The sequence below is a fragment of the Erpetoichthys calabaricus genome, chromosome 1 (assembly GCF_900747795.2).
Source record: "Erpetoichthys calabaricus chromosome 1, fErpCal1.3, whole genome shotgun sequence".
NCBI classification, from domain to species: Eukaryota; Metazoa; Chordata; class Cladistia; order Polypteriformes; family Polypteridae; genus Erpetoichthys; species Erpetoichthys calabaricus.
The window spans coordinates 21442288-21461738 of record NC_041394.2 but is presented as its reverse complement, the minus strand read 5'-3'; the positions used below and the strand labels follow the sequence as shown (position 1 = coordinate 21461738).

Below are 19451 nucleotides of genomic sequence, written 5' to 3'. Positions count from 1 at the left end.
CAGTCATTATATTATTTATATTATTATTCATAACCCCAATTCCAGTATGAACAATGCTAATACCAACAAAAGGCAGTGATTTGTTAATGTATTTTGACTTGTATTCAAACACAAACAGTCTAAAGGTGAAGCATTTTATGTTTTACTTAACTGCTTTGTTTGAAGACACACACATGCTGACATATGGGGCGGAGTGGTGGCTCTGAGGCTAAGGATCTGTGCTGGTATCCAGAAGGTTGCCGGTTCAAATACCCGTCACTGCCAAAAGAGATCCTACTCTGCTGGGCCCTTGAGCAAGACCCTTAACCTGTAATTGCTCCAGGGGCACGGTACAATGTCTGACCAAGGGGTATGGGAAAACTAACAAATTCCTAATACAGTGGAACCTCGGGTCACGACTCTCTAATTCGTTCCAAAACTCTGGTTGTGACCTGAAGTAATTTCCCCCATAGGATTATATGTAAATACAATTAATCCGTTCCAGACCGTACAAACTGTATGTAAATATATATTTTTTTTAAAGATTTTTAAGCACAATATAGTTAATTATACCATAGAATGCACGGTGTAATAGTTAACTAAATGTAAAAACATTGAGTAACACCGAGAAAACCTTGAACAGCAGAGAAAACTAACATTGCAAGAGTTTGCGCTATAGTGCTATGAGCCGCTCGCTAAAAACACTTTTTTTTAATGAGTTTTAAGCACAGGAAAAAACATGAACATTTGAAAAATCCATAATTTAATAAACAACCAAGAAAAGTAACATTGCAACAACGCACGCTACGAACTGATCGCTGTAAACAGAAGTAAAGTGGAGGGTAAAATCCAATAGAAAAAAGTCTTCATCAAATACAACAAGGTTAAAACAATGCTGGAATCAGTCTCTTGAAAAACAAGCCCGGTGCATTCTTTAACTGCCTTCTCAGCCTTATGCGGCCAGCCCTCTCTCTCTCTCTCTCGCTCCCTAGCTCACTGTCTCTTTCTCTGTCTCTCTCGCGCGCGCTCTTTCTCTCTCTCGTGCGCTCGCTCTCTCTGTGCACAGGGAATGCACAGGTAGGGACTGTAAACGTGCGGAAATTATTGGCGCACACAAACCGTTTGTATACCGAGTGTGTAGTCATGAACAGATGCAAAAGTTTGGCGAACTTTTTGGTCGTAACCCGATTTGTACATGTTCAGAGACGTTTGTGAACTGAGGTTCCACTGTACAAGAAATTGTATAAGGTGAAATAAAGAACAAAAAAAAAAAACGCATCTGTAGACCATTTGCCGGTTTCATCAGAGGTATGTAATACAATTTTTGGATCAAGAGGGGGCACTGTTGCTAACATTCCACGGCCCTTCCCATCTCCTTGCTATCAATCCCGGTGCTGATGGAAGGAGGTGGTCAGCAGGATTTTGGGTGTTTCAGCCTCTACTGCGCACAATATAATTAGAAGATTCAAGGAATCTCCTCAAATCTGCTCCTTCAGACGTCACTTAAAACCATCATTCGCCTATAGTGAATATCATGACATAGGTTCTGGGATACTTCAGTAAATTTTTGTCGGTCAACGTCATTCATTGCTGCATCCACAGATGCAAGTTAAGACTTAACTATGCAAAGCAGAAGCCTCATATCCGCACTGTCTAGTAGTGCCACTGACTTCTCTGGACTCGGCCTCATCCAAGATGGAAAGTCCAATGGAATTGTGGTTTGTGGTCAGATGAGACAACATTTCAAATAAGTTTTGGAAAGAATGAGCCAGGCCAAAGGGGGGAAAAAGGACCATCCAAGATATTATCAGCGTCGGTTCCAAAAGCTAGTGTCTATCATAGTATGGGGTGTGACAGTACTCATGGCATGGGTAACATGCACACCCTTAATGCGGAAAGATCTGTTCAAATTTTGGAACAACATAGGCTGACACACAGTTGCCATCTTTTCCAGGGACATCACTGGATTTTCTAGTGGGACAACGCCCAACCATAATATGACCGGATTACAAGGGCATGACTGTGTAAGCAGAGAGTGTTTGTACAAGATTGGCCTGCTTTGCAGTCCTGACCTGTGTGGCGTATTCTAAAGCATAAAATATGACAATGAAGGCAAGTGGGTAGCTGAAGACCTGCATAATGAATGAATGAATGAATGAATGGAGGAGAAGTCCACTTGCTAAACTGAACCAGCTTGTGTCTTCAGTGCCTAAACATTTAATAAGTGTCATCAAAAGAATTTGATGTGACACAGTGAGAAACACTCAACTGTCCCAACTTCAGGAGCATGTTACAGTCCTCAGATTTGACATGAGTGTACACACAGCAGCCACTTTATTAGGTACACCTTACTATTGCTGGGTTGGATCCCCTATTACCTCCAGAACTGCCGTAATTTTTCATGGCATAGATTCAACAAGGTGCTGGAAACATTCTTCAGGGATTTTGCTTCATATTGACATGATAGCATCACGCAGTTGCTGCAGATTTGTCAGCTGCACATCCATGATGTGAATCTCCTATTCCACCACATTCCAAAGGTGCTCTATTGGATTGAGATCTGGTGAATGTGGAGACCATCTGAGTACAGTGAACTCACTGTCATGTTCAAGAAGCCAATCTGAGATGATTTGAGCTTTGTGACATGGCGCATTATCCTGCTGGAAGTAGCCATCAGAAGATGGGTACACTGTGGTCATAAAGGGATGGACATGGTCAACAACAATACTCAGATAGGCTGTGGCATTTAAACAATGCCCAGTTGGTACTAAGGGGTCCAAAGTGTGCCAGGAAAATATCCCCCCACACCATTCCATCACCACCACCAGCCTGAACCATTGATACAAGGCAAGATGGATTGATGCTTTCATGTTGTTGACGCCAAATTCTGGCCCTACCATCCAAATGGCACAGCAGAAATTGCAACATTTTTCCAGTCTTCAATTATCCAACTCTTGTCAGCCTGTACAAACTGCAGCTTCAGTTGCCTGTTCTTAGCTGACAGGAGTAGCACCCAGTGTGGTCTCCTGCTGCTGTAGCCCGTCTGCTTCAGGGTTTGACGTGTTGTGCATTCAGAGATACTCTTCTGCATACCTCAGTTGTAAGGAGTGGTTATTTGAGTTTCTGTTGCCTTTCTATCCGCTCAAACCTGTCTGTCCATTCTCCTATGGCCTCTGGCATCAACAAGGCATTTTCACCCAGAGAACTGCCGCTCACTGGATATTTTCCCTTTTACAGACCATTCTCCTAGAGATGGTTGTGCATGAAAAGCCCAGTAGGTCAGTTTCTGAAATCCTTAGACCTGCCCATCTGGCACCAACAACCCTTGCCACATTCAAAGTCACTTCAGTCCTCTTTCTTCCCCATTCTGATGCTTGGTTTGAACTTCAGCAGGTTGCCTTCACAATGTCTACATGCCTAAATGCAGTGAATTGCTGCCATTTGATTTGGCTGATTAGATATTTGTGTTAACAAGTAGTTGAACAGGTGTACCTAATAAAGTGGCCGGTGAATGTATAGCACCCTTTGCATTAAGCACTCTCGCCGTCTGTTTTATATTGGGCACCAACAAAAAAAATCCTTCACAGGGCTGTCACTGCTGATATAGTGCATCTCTTTCTTTACTTAATCTACTGTCTGTTTTAAAGAGCACACCCACCAGCTCCTTTAAAAATCAGTCCATTGTTAATTTGTAAAGCACATTTCTGCACTATTAGCCTAATGAGTTTTTGTCAGTTTTGCACACGAAAAGTCTATTTCAGAAATTATTTTCATGGTTGGTCTTAAAGTTAAAAACTAAAAATTTTTTTTTTAAAAATTTTTTTTTTTTGGATAGTTGATCATATGTCCGCGATCATCACGCTGCACGTGACACTTAGAAACATGGTGCCGATTAACACTCTACCTTTATCCCTTGCTGGATACAAAACCTTTTGATGTTCTTAGTGGTAGTTCTGGTTATGGTCACTTTTTGATTTCATCTTGCTGCTTTTGGTTTCCTGTTGTTTGGCTTTCTTGGTATTCTGACCCTTGGTCATCCTAACCACAGCTCCTGGTTTTGTTGAGTTCACAATAATCCTTGGGCAGTTTCATGTGTCTACAGCACTGTTACTGGCATGATCACAAAGGCCACTACAAATCTGTCATTCCTGACCAGAATTGCCAAGAGGGTCAGTTGTCTGTGGTCATCACGACTGTGACTGTGTCTTGTCATAGTCGACTGTGGGGGGCTCCCCAGAGGTTTGGTTTCTCCATTAAGCATGACAGTACAAAATCTGTTAAAAAAAAACAGATGGCTGTGGCTAAGTGCTGCTCTCTATTGGCCAGGAGGCACGTTAACCTTGCTGCAGCCTTCCATAGCCTCATTCTCTCCATTTATAAGAAGAGTAGGGCATTCTTGTCAAATGTGCGTGGTCCACCTTCTAGTGCTGTAGCAGGGCTCAAGCTTTGTCCTCCCAGGTTACCCTTCTCTCTGCCCCTCCTTACTCTTCTCAAGTGCCCCATTTCTAATTCTTCCAGGGCAATCAGTACACATATGAAGTGATGGAATCTGTCTCTTTGCAATGGCATAGTGACATGTACGTTTCTGCCAGTTTACCCTTCTTGTCTCTTACTAAAAGAGTTTTCCTGTGCCCCTGCCATTGCCAGCCCACAATCTCCCTTGTCCACCAGACCACCCGTTACAATGTATTCAGTGTCAAAGTCAGCAGGATAGTAGAGCCAACAAGAACACAAATGTGCTTAGATACCCAGGTACCAGGTTTTGGTGCCAGCATCAACACAAGAGTAACTCTTCTGCTTATTGCTGGAAGATTATTATAAACTGCCTGAGGGTTTGGAAGGCTTTCATTAAAATATTAATGTTTTTCTTGAACTTTCAGATGGGGAAGAAGTCGGTGAAGGCGGTACTCTGGGTTTCTGCAGATGGCCTGAGGGTCGTGGATGACAAGACCAAGGTATTTCAGCCCGGGGAAAGCTCGATTCATGGGGCGAGGTGCAGCTCGGCAGGCTGCCGTGCTGTCAGAGCTGATGTGGGGTGCTGCTGGGATTTGTGTTTCTGCAGTGCATGAAGGAGGCCTGTTGGGTAAAAGGTGACAAGCTTGTTAACAGGCGCCCCATTGCAGATGCTGGTCATCATTTTTTTGCTTTCTTGATTTCATTTTTTTTTAGTCACATGTAGGATTTCCTCCCACTTTTCTCTGCTGTTTTGAGTTATAAGTCTACATTTTGGGTGACTTCCAAATTCATTACTTAATGAGCTGGACCCCGACTGCTGTCTTGGGCTCTCCTAGCAAAAAAGGAAAAATGATAAAATAGTAAGTCTGTGTTCCAAATGTAACAGCTAACCCATTTTGAAGAGTGACATTTAAGTTGAATATACTTCTAAAACACTTTGTGAACGACATTTGACTGATGCTAACTTTATATATAATACGCTACCGTGGCTGTTTGTTTGTCTGTCCAGGATTTTAAATCACCTGTAGCTCGCAAACCGTATGAACTATTCATCTGTAATTTGGTACACATATACTGCGTGACATCTACTATCCGCTTTCGGGGCAATGATTGACCTCCAAGGTTATTCCTCTTTTTATTTTAATTTATTTTATTGTAGAATCATCCAGCAGGGCGGCCATGAGGCACATGCGTACGGGCACCGTTCTCATTCCCTCCCACTTTCGCCTCTTCATAAGTCTTCAATCTGCCTCAAGAATGATTTAAGATAAGTGCCAGATTAAGTAAAAAATTAAAGAAAACTTAAAAAGTAATTGCAACACAAACACTGACTTAATCAATTTTAACGCGAAAAGATGCGCCGCTAGGGTGCATAAAAGAAGAGCTGCTCAGGAAGCAGCAAGCGCATCAACCTTTGAGCAAACGAATGGTAAACGTACAGAGAAAGAGGATGAAAACTGGGAATGCTCAAGTCAAGTGTATTCACTATACATTATTGTGCAGTGCTCCATTACTGGTAAGTAACAATGTCTGTATGGTAGTTTTAGGGCCGGCAGTGGTAATATTTAATAAAAAATAACAGCCTCAGGTTGCAAATTCATGGCAGTCACTACTGTAGTCGGGTTCTGGTAATAGGAGAAACTCATCAGTATTTATAGCCTCCTTCCTTATGAGAGACTTGCTTGACATGATCACTGTCATGGGAGACATTTTAAAAAGTGGCATAGGCAGGTAAAGGGAATTAGTGTTTTATATTTCAGGAGCTTTTGGGGGCTTTGAATTCACAGCCAAGAATTACATTTTTTCCAAACAAACCTCTTGTTGCTTTTACAGTCACACTCTTGTATTTATTGTTTAGACCAGGGGTAGGCAACATCGGTCCTGGAGTGCCACAGTATGTGCAGGTTTTTGTTCCAACCCAGTTCCTTAACGAGAACTCAATTATTGCTGATGAAGCACATATTGCTTAAGTGACATTTTAATGCTTCATTTTAGTGGTCTCGCTTGTTAAGGTTCTTCAACCTTAATTGCTTATTTCAATCTTAAACTGCTGCATTCAGTGTTTTAATTGCTCCTTTATTAGCAATAAGATGTAAAACAGGGGTAGGCAATGTCGGTCCTGGTGAGCCGCAGTGGCTACAGGTTTTCATTCAACCCAATTGCTTAATTAGAAACCAATCATTGCCAATCTCAGACCTTATTTAATTTAATGGCTTGTTAGTCTGTGCAATGTAAGGCTTTTATATCGTAGATTTTTTTCCTTTCCAAGGATATCATCCAAATGATTTGAAGCCTAAAACAGATCATTTTCAGTCTGTCACATTTTTCTATTAAGTGTTTTATTAAATCAAACCGTGCATGATGAACACACACAGATGTAATTGGAAAAAAGCTAGCTGGAGAACTGCTGGCTGCTTTGTCTTTTACATCTTATTGCTAATAAGGAGCAATTAAAACACTGAATGCAGCAGTTTAAGATTGAAATAAGCAATTAAGGTTGGAGAACCTTAACAATCGAGACCACTAAAATGAAGCATTAAAATGTCACGTAAGCAATATGTGCTTCATCAGCAATAATTGAGTTCTCGTTAAGGAACTGGGTTGGAACAAAAACCTGCACATACTGTGGCACTCCAGGACCGACGTTGCCTACCCCTGGTTTAGACAATGCTGGTAGTCAGCAATATTTACAAATCAAAAATGTGTTTTACAAACGATCCCTAGTTCATATAATGGTAACACCACTCAGGTTAAGTCACACAAAGATGAACACCCTGGCTGTATACAGCACCTTCAGAAAGTTTGTAGACCCCTTCACTTCTTTCACATTTGTGCTAGAATCATTTCACATAATTTTTTCCCTCCTCATCTTTACATCTTGCCTGAAGAAGGGGCCTGAGTTGCCTCGAAAGCTTGCATATTGTAATCTTTCTAGTTAGCCAATAAAAGGTGTCATTTTGCTTGGCTTTTCCCTCCTCATCAAGAAACACTCAACACCCCTAGAATGACCAATCAAAAACAGGATTTTCAAAATTTTTGCAAATTTGTCATGACGTCGAGTTTGACATCCCCTCTGATTAGAAGTTGTGTAAAGTGGTTCTATTGCTGTCAATCCTTTTCTTGATTTCAGATTCATTTCTGCTCTCTTAGTTAGTCTGAAGGTTGTGCTCTTCAAATTAATAGACAAATCGTCCATGCATTTCACACTTCCTTCCATGTGTATACATTTGGAACGCCGGCAGGATGCATGACTTCCTTTGTTAGGACTTTGCTGAAGTCTGATCCCTGCCCTTTGTTTAATTTTATTTTTTTACTGTTTATGTCATTAATATTTGTTGTTGGACTTACCCTTCAATTATTACCTTTTTTAACATAATCATATTTGCATTATGAATTGGTAGTTTGTTAATTATTTTTTTATTTATTTATTATGTGTTATATTTGCTTTCCAGTGTTTTAAAAGTAGAGCCAATGGGAAATGGGGACCCCAATCATATAGGTAACAGTGCTGATAGCCATAGTATTGTCATATGTAATTCTTAATGGTATGTTGAATTAATATGTATCACGTCACCACTCTCTGGTACCATGATAAACAAGGGAAATATTAGAGAGGCTTTGAGCTGAGGTAGTTCTGCTCACTGCTTATGGCACTGAAGAGTGCTGATGTGTACCATGTTGATTAACACATGCAAGTAAGAATTTCATTGGACTCTGTACACATCATCTTAAGGAGCCTACAGTATAAATGTTCTAAACACATAACTTCATTTTATTAAATGTAAACCAAATCACAAATCAGCTTACCTGATTGTAATCTTTACCACTGTTTCCATATAACTTGTCACACACTCAGTGCCTGAGAGCCACTGGGGAGAAAAAAACTCACAAATACTCCAGAAGAAGGCCTGCTGCTGTCACTGTGACCCCCCTGGACACCTCTTTAAGGCCCCCTCAAATGTTTGTCTAGCCACTCTGTCTTTGGCTCCCCTTGTCTGTATCAGTGTTCATTCTAGTGAGTTACGGAAATATCTGATTGTTTGCTTTCTCACTAAGCTTAGAATTTCTGTCCTGCTTAGAATTTTGGTTTTGCGGCTTTTTTTTTTTTTTTTTTTTACCTTTGGTTGTTAGTATTATGTTGATTTCATTAAAGTAGTACAATTCTTTAAAGGAAGGTTTCTGGGAGTTTTGCCTTTCACTTTGTTCTTGTTCTTCTTCTTAATAATTATTATTATTATTATTATTATGCTAGCTGGGAAAGGCTCCAGCAGCCACTTGTGACTCGGTTCAGGACTAAGTACTTTAGAAAATAACTATTATTATTATTAGTATTTATTTTTCTGTTTGCTTCAGAAGAAATCATTTTGTTATTTTAGGGTACTTCTTTACTTGAAAAATTCTTGAAAGGTAGTAGTAGTGGTAGTGATGGTCTTAGTATGGTCACATGTAACAAGTCCAGTGAAATTCATACTCACATGTCCAAGTAATACAGCTGCTTCAGGAAATATTCAGACCCCTTCATTTTCTGCACACTTTATTGTGTTGTAGATTTTGCTTTGATTGGATAAATTTGCCTTTTTTGCCTATCAGTCTACACTAAATAACCCATAATGACAAAGTGAAAACATGATCACATAAATGATTGTAAATGTAATAAAAATGAAAACTAAAATCTCTGATTCATACATAAGTATTGTGAGACCCTTAATTCAGTACTTTGTAGCGGCCTCTTTGGCAGCAGTTCCAATTTCAAGTCACCTTAGTAGGTCTCTACAAGCTTTGCACACCTGCAGTTTATCCCATTCTTCCTGGCAGATCCTCTCAGGCTGAGACTGGTGGTTAGCATCTGTAAGCTGACATCTTCAGGTCTCTCCCCAGATGTTCTATTGGGTTTAAGTGTGGGCTTTGAGTGGGCCACTCAAAGACTTTGTATTGAAGCCACTTCAGTGTTGTCTTGACTGTGCGCTTTGGGTCATTGTTGTGCTGAAAAGTGAACCGTCAGCCCAGTCTGATTTGGTGTTCACTCTGGAGCAGGTTTCCTTGATGGACACCTCTATATTTGACAGCAATCATCATTCGCTCAATTCTGAAAAGTCTCCCTGTCACTCTACCCCTATAGCATGCTGCTGTTGCCACCACCATGTTTCACTGTAGAGATAGTATGAGCAGTGTTTGGTCTTTGCCAGACATAGTGCTTGAAATTCAGCCCAGAGAATTCCATTTTTGTCTCATCGGACCAGAGAATCTTTTACCTCATAATCTCAGAGTCCTTTATATTTGCCTTTTACTCAAGAATGACGTCCGTCTAGCCACTTTCCCATAAACGACTGATTGATGGAATTCTGCTGAGATGGTAGTTCTTCCAACAGGTTCTCCTATCTGAGCAGGACATTTTTGAAACTCTATTATAGTGACCATTGGATTCTTGGTCACCTCCCTCTCTTCTTTGCCTAGATATTCAGTTTGGCTGGATGGCCAATGTTTGCAAGAGACCTGGTACAGTAGAACCTCTGGTCACAAACATTTCCGAACATGTACAAATCAGGTTATGATCAAAATGTTTGCCAAAATTTTGCATCTGTTCACAGCCACACTCTCTGGTGTCGAACAAAAACACTGGCGGCCAGTTTCCCTATGCGCATTCAAATTGCCCATTCTCCGTTTCCCATTTTCTTTTGTTTCCGTATACAGGACCTAACAAAGCAGCTGATGTTACAAAAGGAGTTATAATGTTAACCAAGCAGAGGCCTCAAGTGCTGGAAGAGGTGGAAAAACTTGCTAGTGTGGTTGAACGAAAAGCAACTTGCAGGGGATAGCGTAAACGAGCCAATCATATGCGCAAAAGCCAGGAAGATTCATGGTGATTTGCTGAAAAAAGACTCCTCCTTTGATTGGCGCAGGTGAGGAATTTAAAGCCAGTAGAGGATGGTTTGAAAAGTTTCTCAAGAGAAGTGGCATTTAATTTTTTTCCCTGCGCTTAAAACTCATAACAAAAAGTTTACAGCGAGTGGTTCGTAAGGATCTAGTGCGAACTCTTGCAATGTTTGTTTTCTCTGTTGTTCAAGGTTTTCTCAGTGCTATTCAATGTTTTTACATTTAGTCTACTATTACACTGTGCATTCTGTGGTATTAACTATTTTTGTGCTTAAAAAAATATATATTTACATACAGTTCGTACGATCTGGAACGGTTTAATTATATTTACATACAATCTTATGGGGAAATTACGTTCGGGTTGTGACCAAATCGGGTTGCGTCCAGAGTTTTGGAACGAATTACGGTTGTGACCAGAGGTACCACTGTAGTTGGAATCTTCTTCCATTTCACAATTTATGATGTCATTTATTTGTGCTCCTGGGAACAATCAAAACTTTACAAATGTCTTCCCTTTGCCCTAATCTGTGTCTCACCACAACTTGATCGTGGAGGCCTACAGGACGTTTCTTGGACACCTTGGTTTTTTCCTGACATGTAATGTGAATTGTTGGACCTCATATACACAGGTACATGTGTGCCTTTCTAAAGGATGTCCATTCAATTCAGTTTGCCACAATGGACTCCAATCAAGTTCTAGAAACATCTCAAGGAGAATTAAAGCAAACATGATGAACCTGAGCACAATTTGGAGTGCCACATCAAAGGTTCCAAATATTAAAAGGAATGAGAGATTGCAGATATTGTATTTATAAACTTATTATATACTTATATATTATAATATATTATCTTTCTATTATAAAAAAAAAAAAAAAACTTGAGACAAGACTTTTGCCAAGTGATTTTGTCAAGTCCCGTGAGACAAGACTTTTGCCAAAAGATTTTTCCAAATCCTGCCCTCCTCTCAACCATTTACAACCACGCTCATGGTCCACTCACCTCTCATTTGTGTGAATGCTTTTGTCAGACACAGTTCCTGTTCTCTCAGTTCTTATAAACTTTTACGTTTTCCTCACTTTAAATTCCCAATAAAAGAAGACTTATTATGTCCAAATCGTATTGATGAATTTCATCCCGAAGGGTTATCAACAGAAGAAAGATGAGTGCATGGGCAATCCTAACACTGAGAAACGATAAAGTCAAATGAGTTAACGTGAAAACTGACGATCGGCTATACGGCAATGACATGAAAAATTTTAACTGGCGACAAGAAAGGTAATGTATTACATCTTCTGCGGATAACATTAGACACCAAAGGAGATCTTGATATGCCATTTGTATTAAAATGTTTACAGTTTCCCATTAGAGCAGCTTTTGCTATGACAATTAACAAATCACAAGGAGAAACATTCGAAAAGTTGGTTTATTTATTAGAGGAAAATGGGCAATTATACGTTGCGTTGTCATGATGCAAGTCCAAACACGGAATCAAAATTCAAAGCATTATTGATGAAAAGTTAAATTTAAAAATTTTTTACCAAGGTTTTACAGTAAAAGTATAAGTTTAAAAAGTATTTGCATGTTTATTTCAAAGCCAAACAGAACGAAAACGTATAACGTAACAAATACCTCTAACGCAGCATGAAACATAATTTTTTTTTCAATTTAGTACGTTTTACTATTTTTAAATATGCTTAATTACTTGCTGTAATGTGAAATAGTTAGTTCTATTATGCATATGTAGCAATTCCCATGAAAATAAAAATCTGTTTAAATTGTACATCCGTTTCCCCATACGCGAGTGGCAGAGCTGCCAAGTGGCAAGCGCGTAGTGCCCGCCTGGGGGTTGCCGAGCAGGGGGCAGAGCCCCCTACTTATACTTATAATTTTCAAACCTTTCTAAAATGTGTTTTCACTTTGTCATTATGGGTTATTTTGTGTAGGTTGAAGGACAAAAATGACAAATTTATCCATTTAAAATGAAATCTACAACACAGTAAAGTGTGCACAAAGTGAAGGGGTCTGAAGTCTTCCAGATCCATTGTAATCACATCATGTTGTGCCAACCAGCTTTAGCAGCACTCCAGTAAACTGGATTCACGTTCGCAGTCACCTGAATGGAAAAATGTGGTGAACCCAAAAGTTGAGGTCTTAAACTGAAGGTAAAAGTTGTACTGCAGTTCTGGAGTACACAGAGCATCAGCACCACTAGCCCTCTCCTCGCACACTTATTTTGAATACCAAGCACTACAAGCAGAAGTGACCTGACCAAAGGCCGCTGTCTAGACACAAGGTAGAGCATCTTAAGAGTGTCTTCATCACAATTTAATTATTACTGCTTTGTATCTGGAAGTTGTTTCAGTCAAAAACGATGCGGGATGTTGTTCCCTACACTAGTGACAAACGCTGCTCCATTTTGCATATGGTGGCATTCCTTTTGTTGTTGTGGTTTTAACTCTGGTCAGGAACAGCAAATGATTCTGGCCACCTAGTGAGGTAATCAACTGCATAACTACAAATCTGTTATCATCCTGGGAAAGGCCTAAGGATGTCAAGCATGGGTTCAGAAAAGGGAGCTTCTTCGTTTTACTAACATGCTGGAATTCTATAAGGATGCAACAAAAGAATATGATCAAAGTGGAGCATATGATATTATTTATGTGGACATTCAGAAAGCATTTGATGAGGTGACACATGAGAGGTTCGGCATCAAACTAAAAGAAGTGGGAGTTTATGGTGTGGTGTGTAGATAGGTGAAAAACTGGTGTAAGGAACCTTATCAGCATGTTAAGAGTGATGTCCAGCAGGGGTCAGTGCTGGGGCTGCTGCTGTTTTTAACATATAGAAATAATTGGGATGGAAATATAAATAACAAGGTGGTTGAGTTTGGAGATAACAAGCTCAGAGGATTGGCAGATAATCTGGAATCCGTTGAACCTTTGCAAAGGGACTTGGACAGCAGACAGGCTTGGACAGATTTGTGGCAGATGAAATTTAATGTCAGTAAATGTAAAGTATTACATGTAGGAAGTAAAAATGTTAGATTTGAATAGACAATGGGAGGTCTGAAAATCAATAGTACACCTTAGGAGAAGAATTTAGGAGTCGTAGTGGACTCAACTTTATCAACTGTCAGACAGTGTTCAGAAGCCATTAAGAAGGCTAACAGAATGTGTGGTTATATAGCGCCCTGAGGTGTGGAGTATAAGTCTTAGGAGGTTTTGCTGAACTTTATAATGGTGAGGCATCATCTGGAGTACTATGTGCAGTTTTGGTCTACAAAAAGTATATAGCAGCGCTAGAAAAAGCAGCACTAAAAAAAGTCGAGAGGAGAGCGACAAGGCTGATTCCAGGGCTACAGGGGAGGAGTTATAAGAGAAGATTAAAAGAGCTGATCCTTTACAGCTTAAGCAAAAGGAAATTAAGAGGAGACCTGACTGAAGTGTTTAAATTAAGAAGGGAATTAGTCCAGTGGATTGAGACTGTGACTTAAAGACGAGTTCATCAAAACACGGGGATACAGTTAGAAACTTGTTAAGGGTAAACTTCACACAAACATTAGGAAGTTTTTCTTTACACAGAGAACCACAGACACCTGGAATAAGCTACCAAAGGGTGTGGTAGACAGTAGAACTTTACAGACCTCAAAAACTCGACTTGATGTTATTTTAGAAGAATTAAGTGGGTAGGACTGTTGCACTGAATGGCATGTTACCAGTCCTCTAAATGGGCATCACAACCTCGTACAGCTATGAGGGTGCATGGGAGTGATCTATAGACCAATTTTATGCAGTGCAGGTGATTCAGGTCTCCACATACAACTTTACATCTTTTTGGCAGTTAGTCCATTAAATTTTGGCACTCGGCCACAATTGCAGGGTCCTCTGTACTCTGAAGTGTGCTGCACTCACCTGTGGGATGCCTGCAGTGCTGTCTTCTGGAGTGCAGGGCAGGACCATGAACTGCCAAGGCCTTTCTCTTCATATTTAGTGCACAATGGGGTCATAAAGACGAACAGTGAGGACACAGTGCAACCACAAAGTGTTTCCCCAATTAAAAGCCTTCCCTGAAATAGAGACTTCAATGATCTGCATCCACCACTGTCTTTATTTTCCTTTAATGAACCAGTTAATCATAACACTCTTGTGTTCTGTCAAGTATAAAGAGGCCGCTTTCATTTCTTGTATGTGGACAATGCAGAAGGCACTATGACTGTCTTTATTTTCGCCCTCAACTAAGAAATTGAGAGTTTAGTCCCGACGCTTCCATAACACCTGCGATGTAGAAATAAAATCAAGGAAGCCAGCACCACTGAGAAGATTTCAAATAAGATGCACACCTTTTAACAAGATTCAGTAGAAGGGGATTTAGGGAACTGAGCCTGCTTTAAAGAGGCTGCCTTTCAGTCTGATGCCAAACTGCTACAAGTGAAGGCCGCTGATGTAGCACCATGGAATGTGTGCCTCTTGAAGAAAACCTCTGCAGCTCTTGTCCTTTAAATTTTAAAAGAACCACTTCTTGCTGGCTCTATTTCATCCAGAATCAGTTTGCTTAGGGAGTGACTTCATGGGTACCCTAAAAAATATTTCCGAGCAGATGTTGTTTTCCTATTTTGTGTTTTCGCTTGGAACATTCGCTCGGAACATGGAAATCAATGCTCACATTCATCATGATGTTTACAGACACCTGGGTTTCTGGATGGATTTTCCCTGTCATTTACGCACACAGACCATAATAACTCGGGACCCATGCCCAAATCTAGACAGGAGATGCCAGGCTTGGTTGCCCATGTGTAGCACACTTTTAGCAAGTCTGAGGTCATTTAACCTTGTTTTGATTTGTGTTATACACATTGTAAAAGGTGCTGTTATAAAATAATTTGGGTTTAACTTTCTGTGCCACACATCAATCACTGGTTAATTCCAGTGCTGCAAAGGAATACGGCATTGCTGGATGGAACTCTGCTTACTTGCAGGACAAACACTGAGCCAATTTCGAGATGCCTGGACTCCCAATATGGCAACAGGTTTTTTTTCCAACTAATTTCTTAATTAGAAACCAAAAGTTGTATGTGTCATTAAACTAGTCGTCTTGGCCTGTCGAACATTTCAAACAGGTGATGAGTGAATTAGAACCACTGATCATTGCTGAAATATTCAGACAGTTCATTGTTCAATTTAATTCAGTTTGATTTATTTTTATATGGCATTCTTCTTAGTGCTGGATCAGAGTGCTGTAGTAAGTTCACAAGTAAATGCAATTACAAACTTAGCACATTACTGGTGACATAATGAGTACACATACAGTAAAAGCACAAATGTTTTTTTAAACCCACCAAAAGAAAAAGCAGTTCCAAACTGCCAAATAGAAATGGAGCCCAGCAGTATCAGCCCTTTAACATCACCAGCGCTCAAATCAGCACTGGCATGTCCAGTCTGTAGGCTTCCAGACCTAATGCTGATGAAGCCCTCGATCTCTACTAAAGACAGCCGAAACCTGCCCCGCCATGGACTCAGAAACTTCCAGTGGAACAAACCGCTTTAGGCTGTTATCCCTTATATAATTCTCTTTATTAAAACAGAACATTTAGGATGATTAAGGTTGTGACACATATTTACACTATACTTTTTTATGACATTTTTTTTAGCTAATTTTTTTAGCTGCACACTCATTGATCACCTCTTCATATGACAATAATTGTGTTTACATGTATTTTAATAACCTGGTGTGAGTGCCATGGGAGACAGATGGGCATTCCAGCCTGAAGACCTCTTACCAAGATGTAAGGTGCCAGGGGATGGACGAGCAGAAGCCAGAGGCCAAAAGCAGTTCCATACCCTATATGTTAGGGGGCAGTGGTCTGCTGAAGATGTCCCACCTTGGAATTCATGGGACCTAGAGTCCAGATGTACAACCCTGTCTGGGTTCCTGGGTGCCACAAGAGAGTGCTGTCGGGGGAGAACTGCCCTGCTTCTCAAACAATACAGGAGTGTGCACCCCAAGACTCATGCCTGGTCATCGGAAGCCATTCCTTTTCCAGTATAAAAGGAGTCTGCTGCCTTACCTTGTTATTTTATTCAGGAGGCAGTGGGTGACACTCAGCAGGAGGCGGAAGGAAAAGAAAGAGTTTCATTGTTTTATTTGATATTGGCTGTAATTCATTATATTAATGCCTTAACTGGGTTTCTCACTTTATCCTGGCACTTTGTGTCCATGTAAATTCAATCTCATATATTGGATTTCATCTCTGACGTGGTGACTCTGCAGTTCAGTTACGCACAATGATGGCAGGTAACACATCTGAGATATTCAGGTGAAATAAAATCAACATCTTAATTAAAGAAAGAAACGTATCCTCTACAAGGACAAGTTTGATAAAAACCTCTTTGAGTCAGAAACCAGGCAGGAGGAAGCCTGTCCATTGCGTCTGTTTTTGTGTTTTCAGCAAATGCTAAAGAGGGAGCATTCATCACAGCAGTCTGTTACAGCTTGGTCAGAACGGTCAAAGAAATGAGGGCAGATGTCCATTTTAGAAATAACTGAATGTACATAACAGCACTGATTGATGCATACATTTACTCTGATTGGTTCATTGGCTTATACTCAAATCTCTTATCTAAATTAAAGTTATACCGCACTCTTGTTCTTCTCATGTCCATTGTGTTCAGCTCTTACCCTTGTGCATGTCTTATTGTTTACAGGACATCTGCTGATCATCTCTTAGTACATTTTGTGTATGACATCAACCTTCTCCTGGTACATCTTAACCATTTCAGTAGTTCTATTCATAACATTTCTAAAACAAATGCTTACAGTTAGGTCCATAAATATTTGGACAGAGACAACTTTTTTCTAATTTTGGTTCAGTACATTACCACAATGAATTTTAAATGAAACAACTCATATGCAGTTGAAGTGCAGACTTTCAGCTTTAATTCAGTGGGGTGAACAAAACGATTGCATAAAAATGTGAGGCAACTAAAGCATTTTTTGAACACAATCCCTTCATTTCAGGGGCTCAAAAGTAATTGGACAAATTAAATAACTGGAAATAAAATGTTCATTTCTAATACTTGGTTGAAAACCCTTTGCTGGCAATGACAGCCTGAAGTCTTGAATTCATGGACATCACCAGATGCTGGGTTTCCTCCTTTTTAATGCTCTGCCAGGCCTTTACTGCAGCGGCTTTCAGTTGCTGTTTGTTTGTGGGCCTTTCTGTCTGAAGTTTAGTCTTCAACAAGTGAAATGCATGCTCAATTGGGTTAAGATCAGGTGACTGACTTGGCCATTCAAGAATTTTCTACTTCTTTGCTTTAATAAACTCCTGGGTTGCATTGGCTGTATGTTTTGGGTCATTGTCCATCTGTATCATGAAATGCCACCCAATCAATTTGACTGCATGTAGCTGGATATAAGCAGACAGTGTGTTTCTGATCACCTCAGAATTCATTCGACTGCTTCTGTCCTGTGTCACATCATCAATAAACACTAGTGTTCCAGTGCCACTGGCAGCCATGCACGCCCAAGCCATCACACTGCCTCCACAGTGTTTTACAGATGATGTGCTATGCTTTGGATAATGAGCTGTTCCACGCCTTCTCCATACTTTTTTCTTGCCATCATTCTGGTAGAGGTTGATCTTGGTTTCATCTGTCCAAAGAATGTTTTTTCAGAACTGTGCTGGCTTTTTAAAATGTTCTTTAGCAAAGTCCAATCTAGCCTTTCTATTCTTGAGGCTTATGAGTGGCTTGCACCTTGCAGTGCACCCTCCGTGTTTACTTTCATGCAGTCTTCTCTTTATGGTAGACTTTGATATCGATACGCCTACCCCCTGGAGAGTGTTGTTCACTTGGTTGGCTGTTGTGAAGGGGCTTCTCTTCACCATGGAAATGATTCTGCGATCATCTACCACTGTTGTCTTTCGTGGACATCCAGGTCTTTTTGCGTTGCTGAGTTCACCAGTGCTTGCTTTCTTTCTCAGGATGTACCAAACTGTAGATTTTGCTACTCGTAATATTGTAGCAATTTCACGGATGGGTTTTTTCTGTTTTCGCAGCTTAAGGATGGCTTCTTTCACCTGCATGGAGTGCTCCTTTGACCGCATGTTGTCTGTTCACAGCAAAATCTTCCACATGCAAGCACCACACCTCAAATCAACTCCAGGCCTTTTATCTGCTTAATTGATAATGACATAACGACGGACTTGCCCACACCTGCCCATGAAATAGCCTTTGAGTCAATTGTCCAATTACTTTTGAGCCCCTGAAATGAAGGGATTGTGTTCAAAAAATGCTTTAGTTGCCTCACATTTTTATGCAATCGTTTTGTTCACCCCACTGAATTAAAGCTGAAAGTCTGCACTTCAACTGCATCTGAGTTGTTTCATTTAAAATTCATTGTGGTAATGTACAGAACCAAAATTAGAAAAAAGTTGTCTCTGTCCAAATATTTATGGACCTAACTGTACATATTTCAATGTGCACTGCAAACCAAAATACATAACTACTGTTGCCTCTAAATTATTCTCTCCCAACAGACCCTAGTGGTCCATGGAATGGATAAGCAGGTAGCCACGAGAGTCCTGGGAGCTTTTTGGAAAGGGCAGCGTGCTGTGGAGAAGCCTGAATGGTGACAAGTTATCTGACGCTTCAGGTTGTCATGGGCCATGATACCGACTCCTACATGTGCCATCAGAGGGTGTCTAAGTAACCCCTATGAAGCGAAGATATGCCGCTCCCCACAAGGATATCTTGATTGAAGTAGATGTTTTCTATAAAAGAAGACCTACAGCAGTTGAGATGTATTTTAAAATTGGTGTCAGATGGTATTGAGATTCATAATTAAATAATCCAGTGTGTTTTACACTTCATACACTGTCTTATTGATGAGTACGTGTGGGAGTTTTCTGCCTGCTATAAGGCCCTGTTATATGGAAATACTCTTCTTACCCTAAACTGCAACATCTTATATCTACCTGCAAACAGAACGAGATTCACTTTGCACAGAGCACTGTTCCCACCTCCTCAACATGCTCAAGTTGGCACAGAGAGTATTCGTGGAAGCCAATCTCTTTACTGTGACAGCTAAGTACATCAAACAGGCCTTGAACCACATAAACGGGTCCCATCACTTCCCAGAAACCA

General features: G+C 40.4%; 1 protein-coding gene across 1 annotated transcript in view; it reads left to right on the top strand.

The window, feature by feature from the left end:
- numbl (NUMB like endocytic adaptor protein) overlaps window positions 1-19451 on the top strand; it is a 164914-nt gene that overhangs the window by 110153 nt on the left and 35310 nt on the right. Inside the window, exon 4 of the mRNA XM_051934093.1 lies at window positions 4860-4934. Within this exon, the coding sequence (XP_051790053.1) occupies window positions 4860-4934 (75 nt within the window). The remainder of the gene's footprint in view (window positions 1-4859; window positions 4935-19451) is intronic.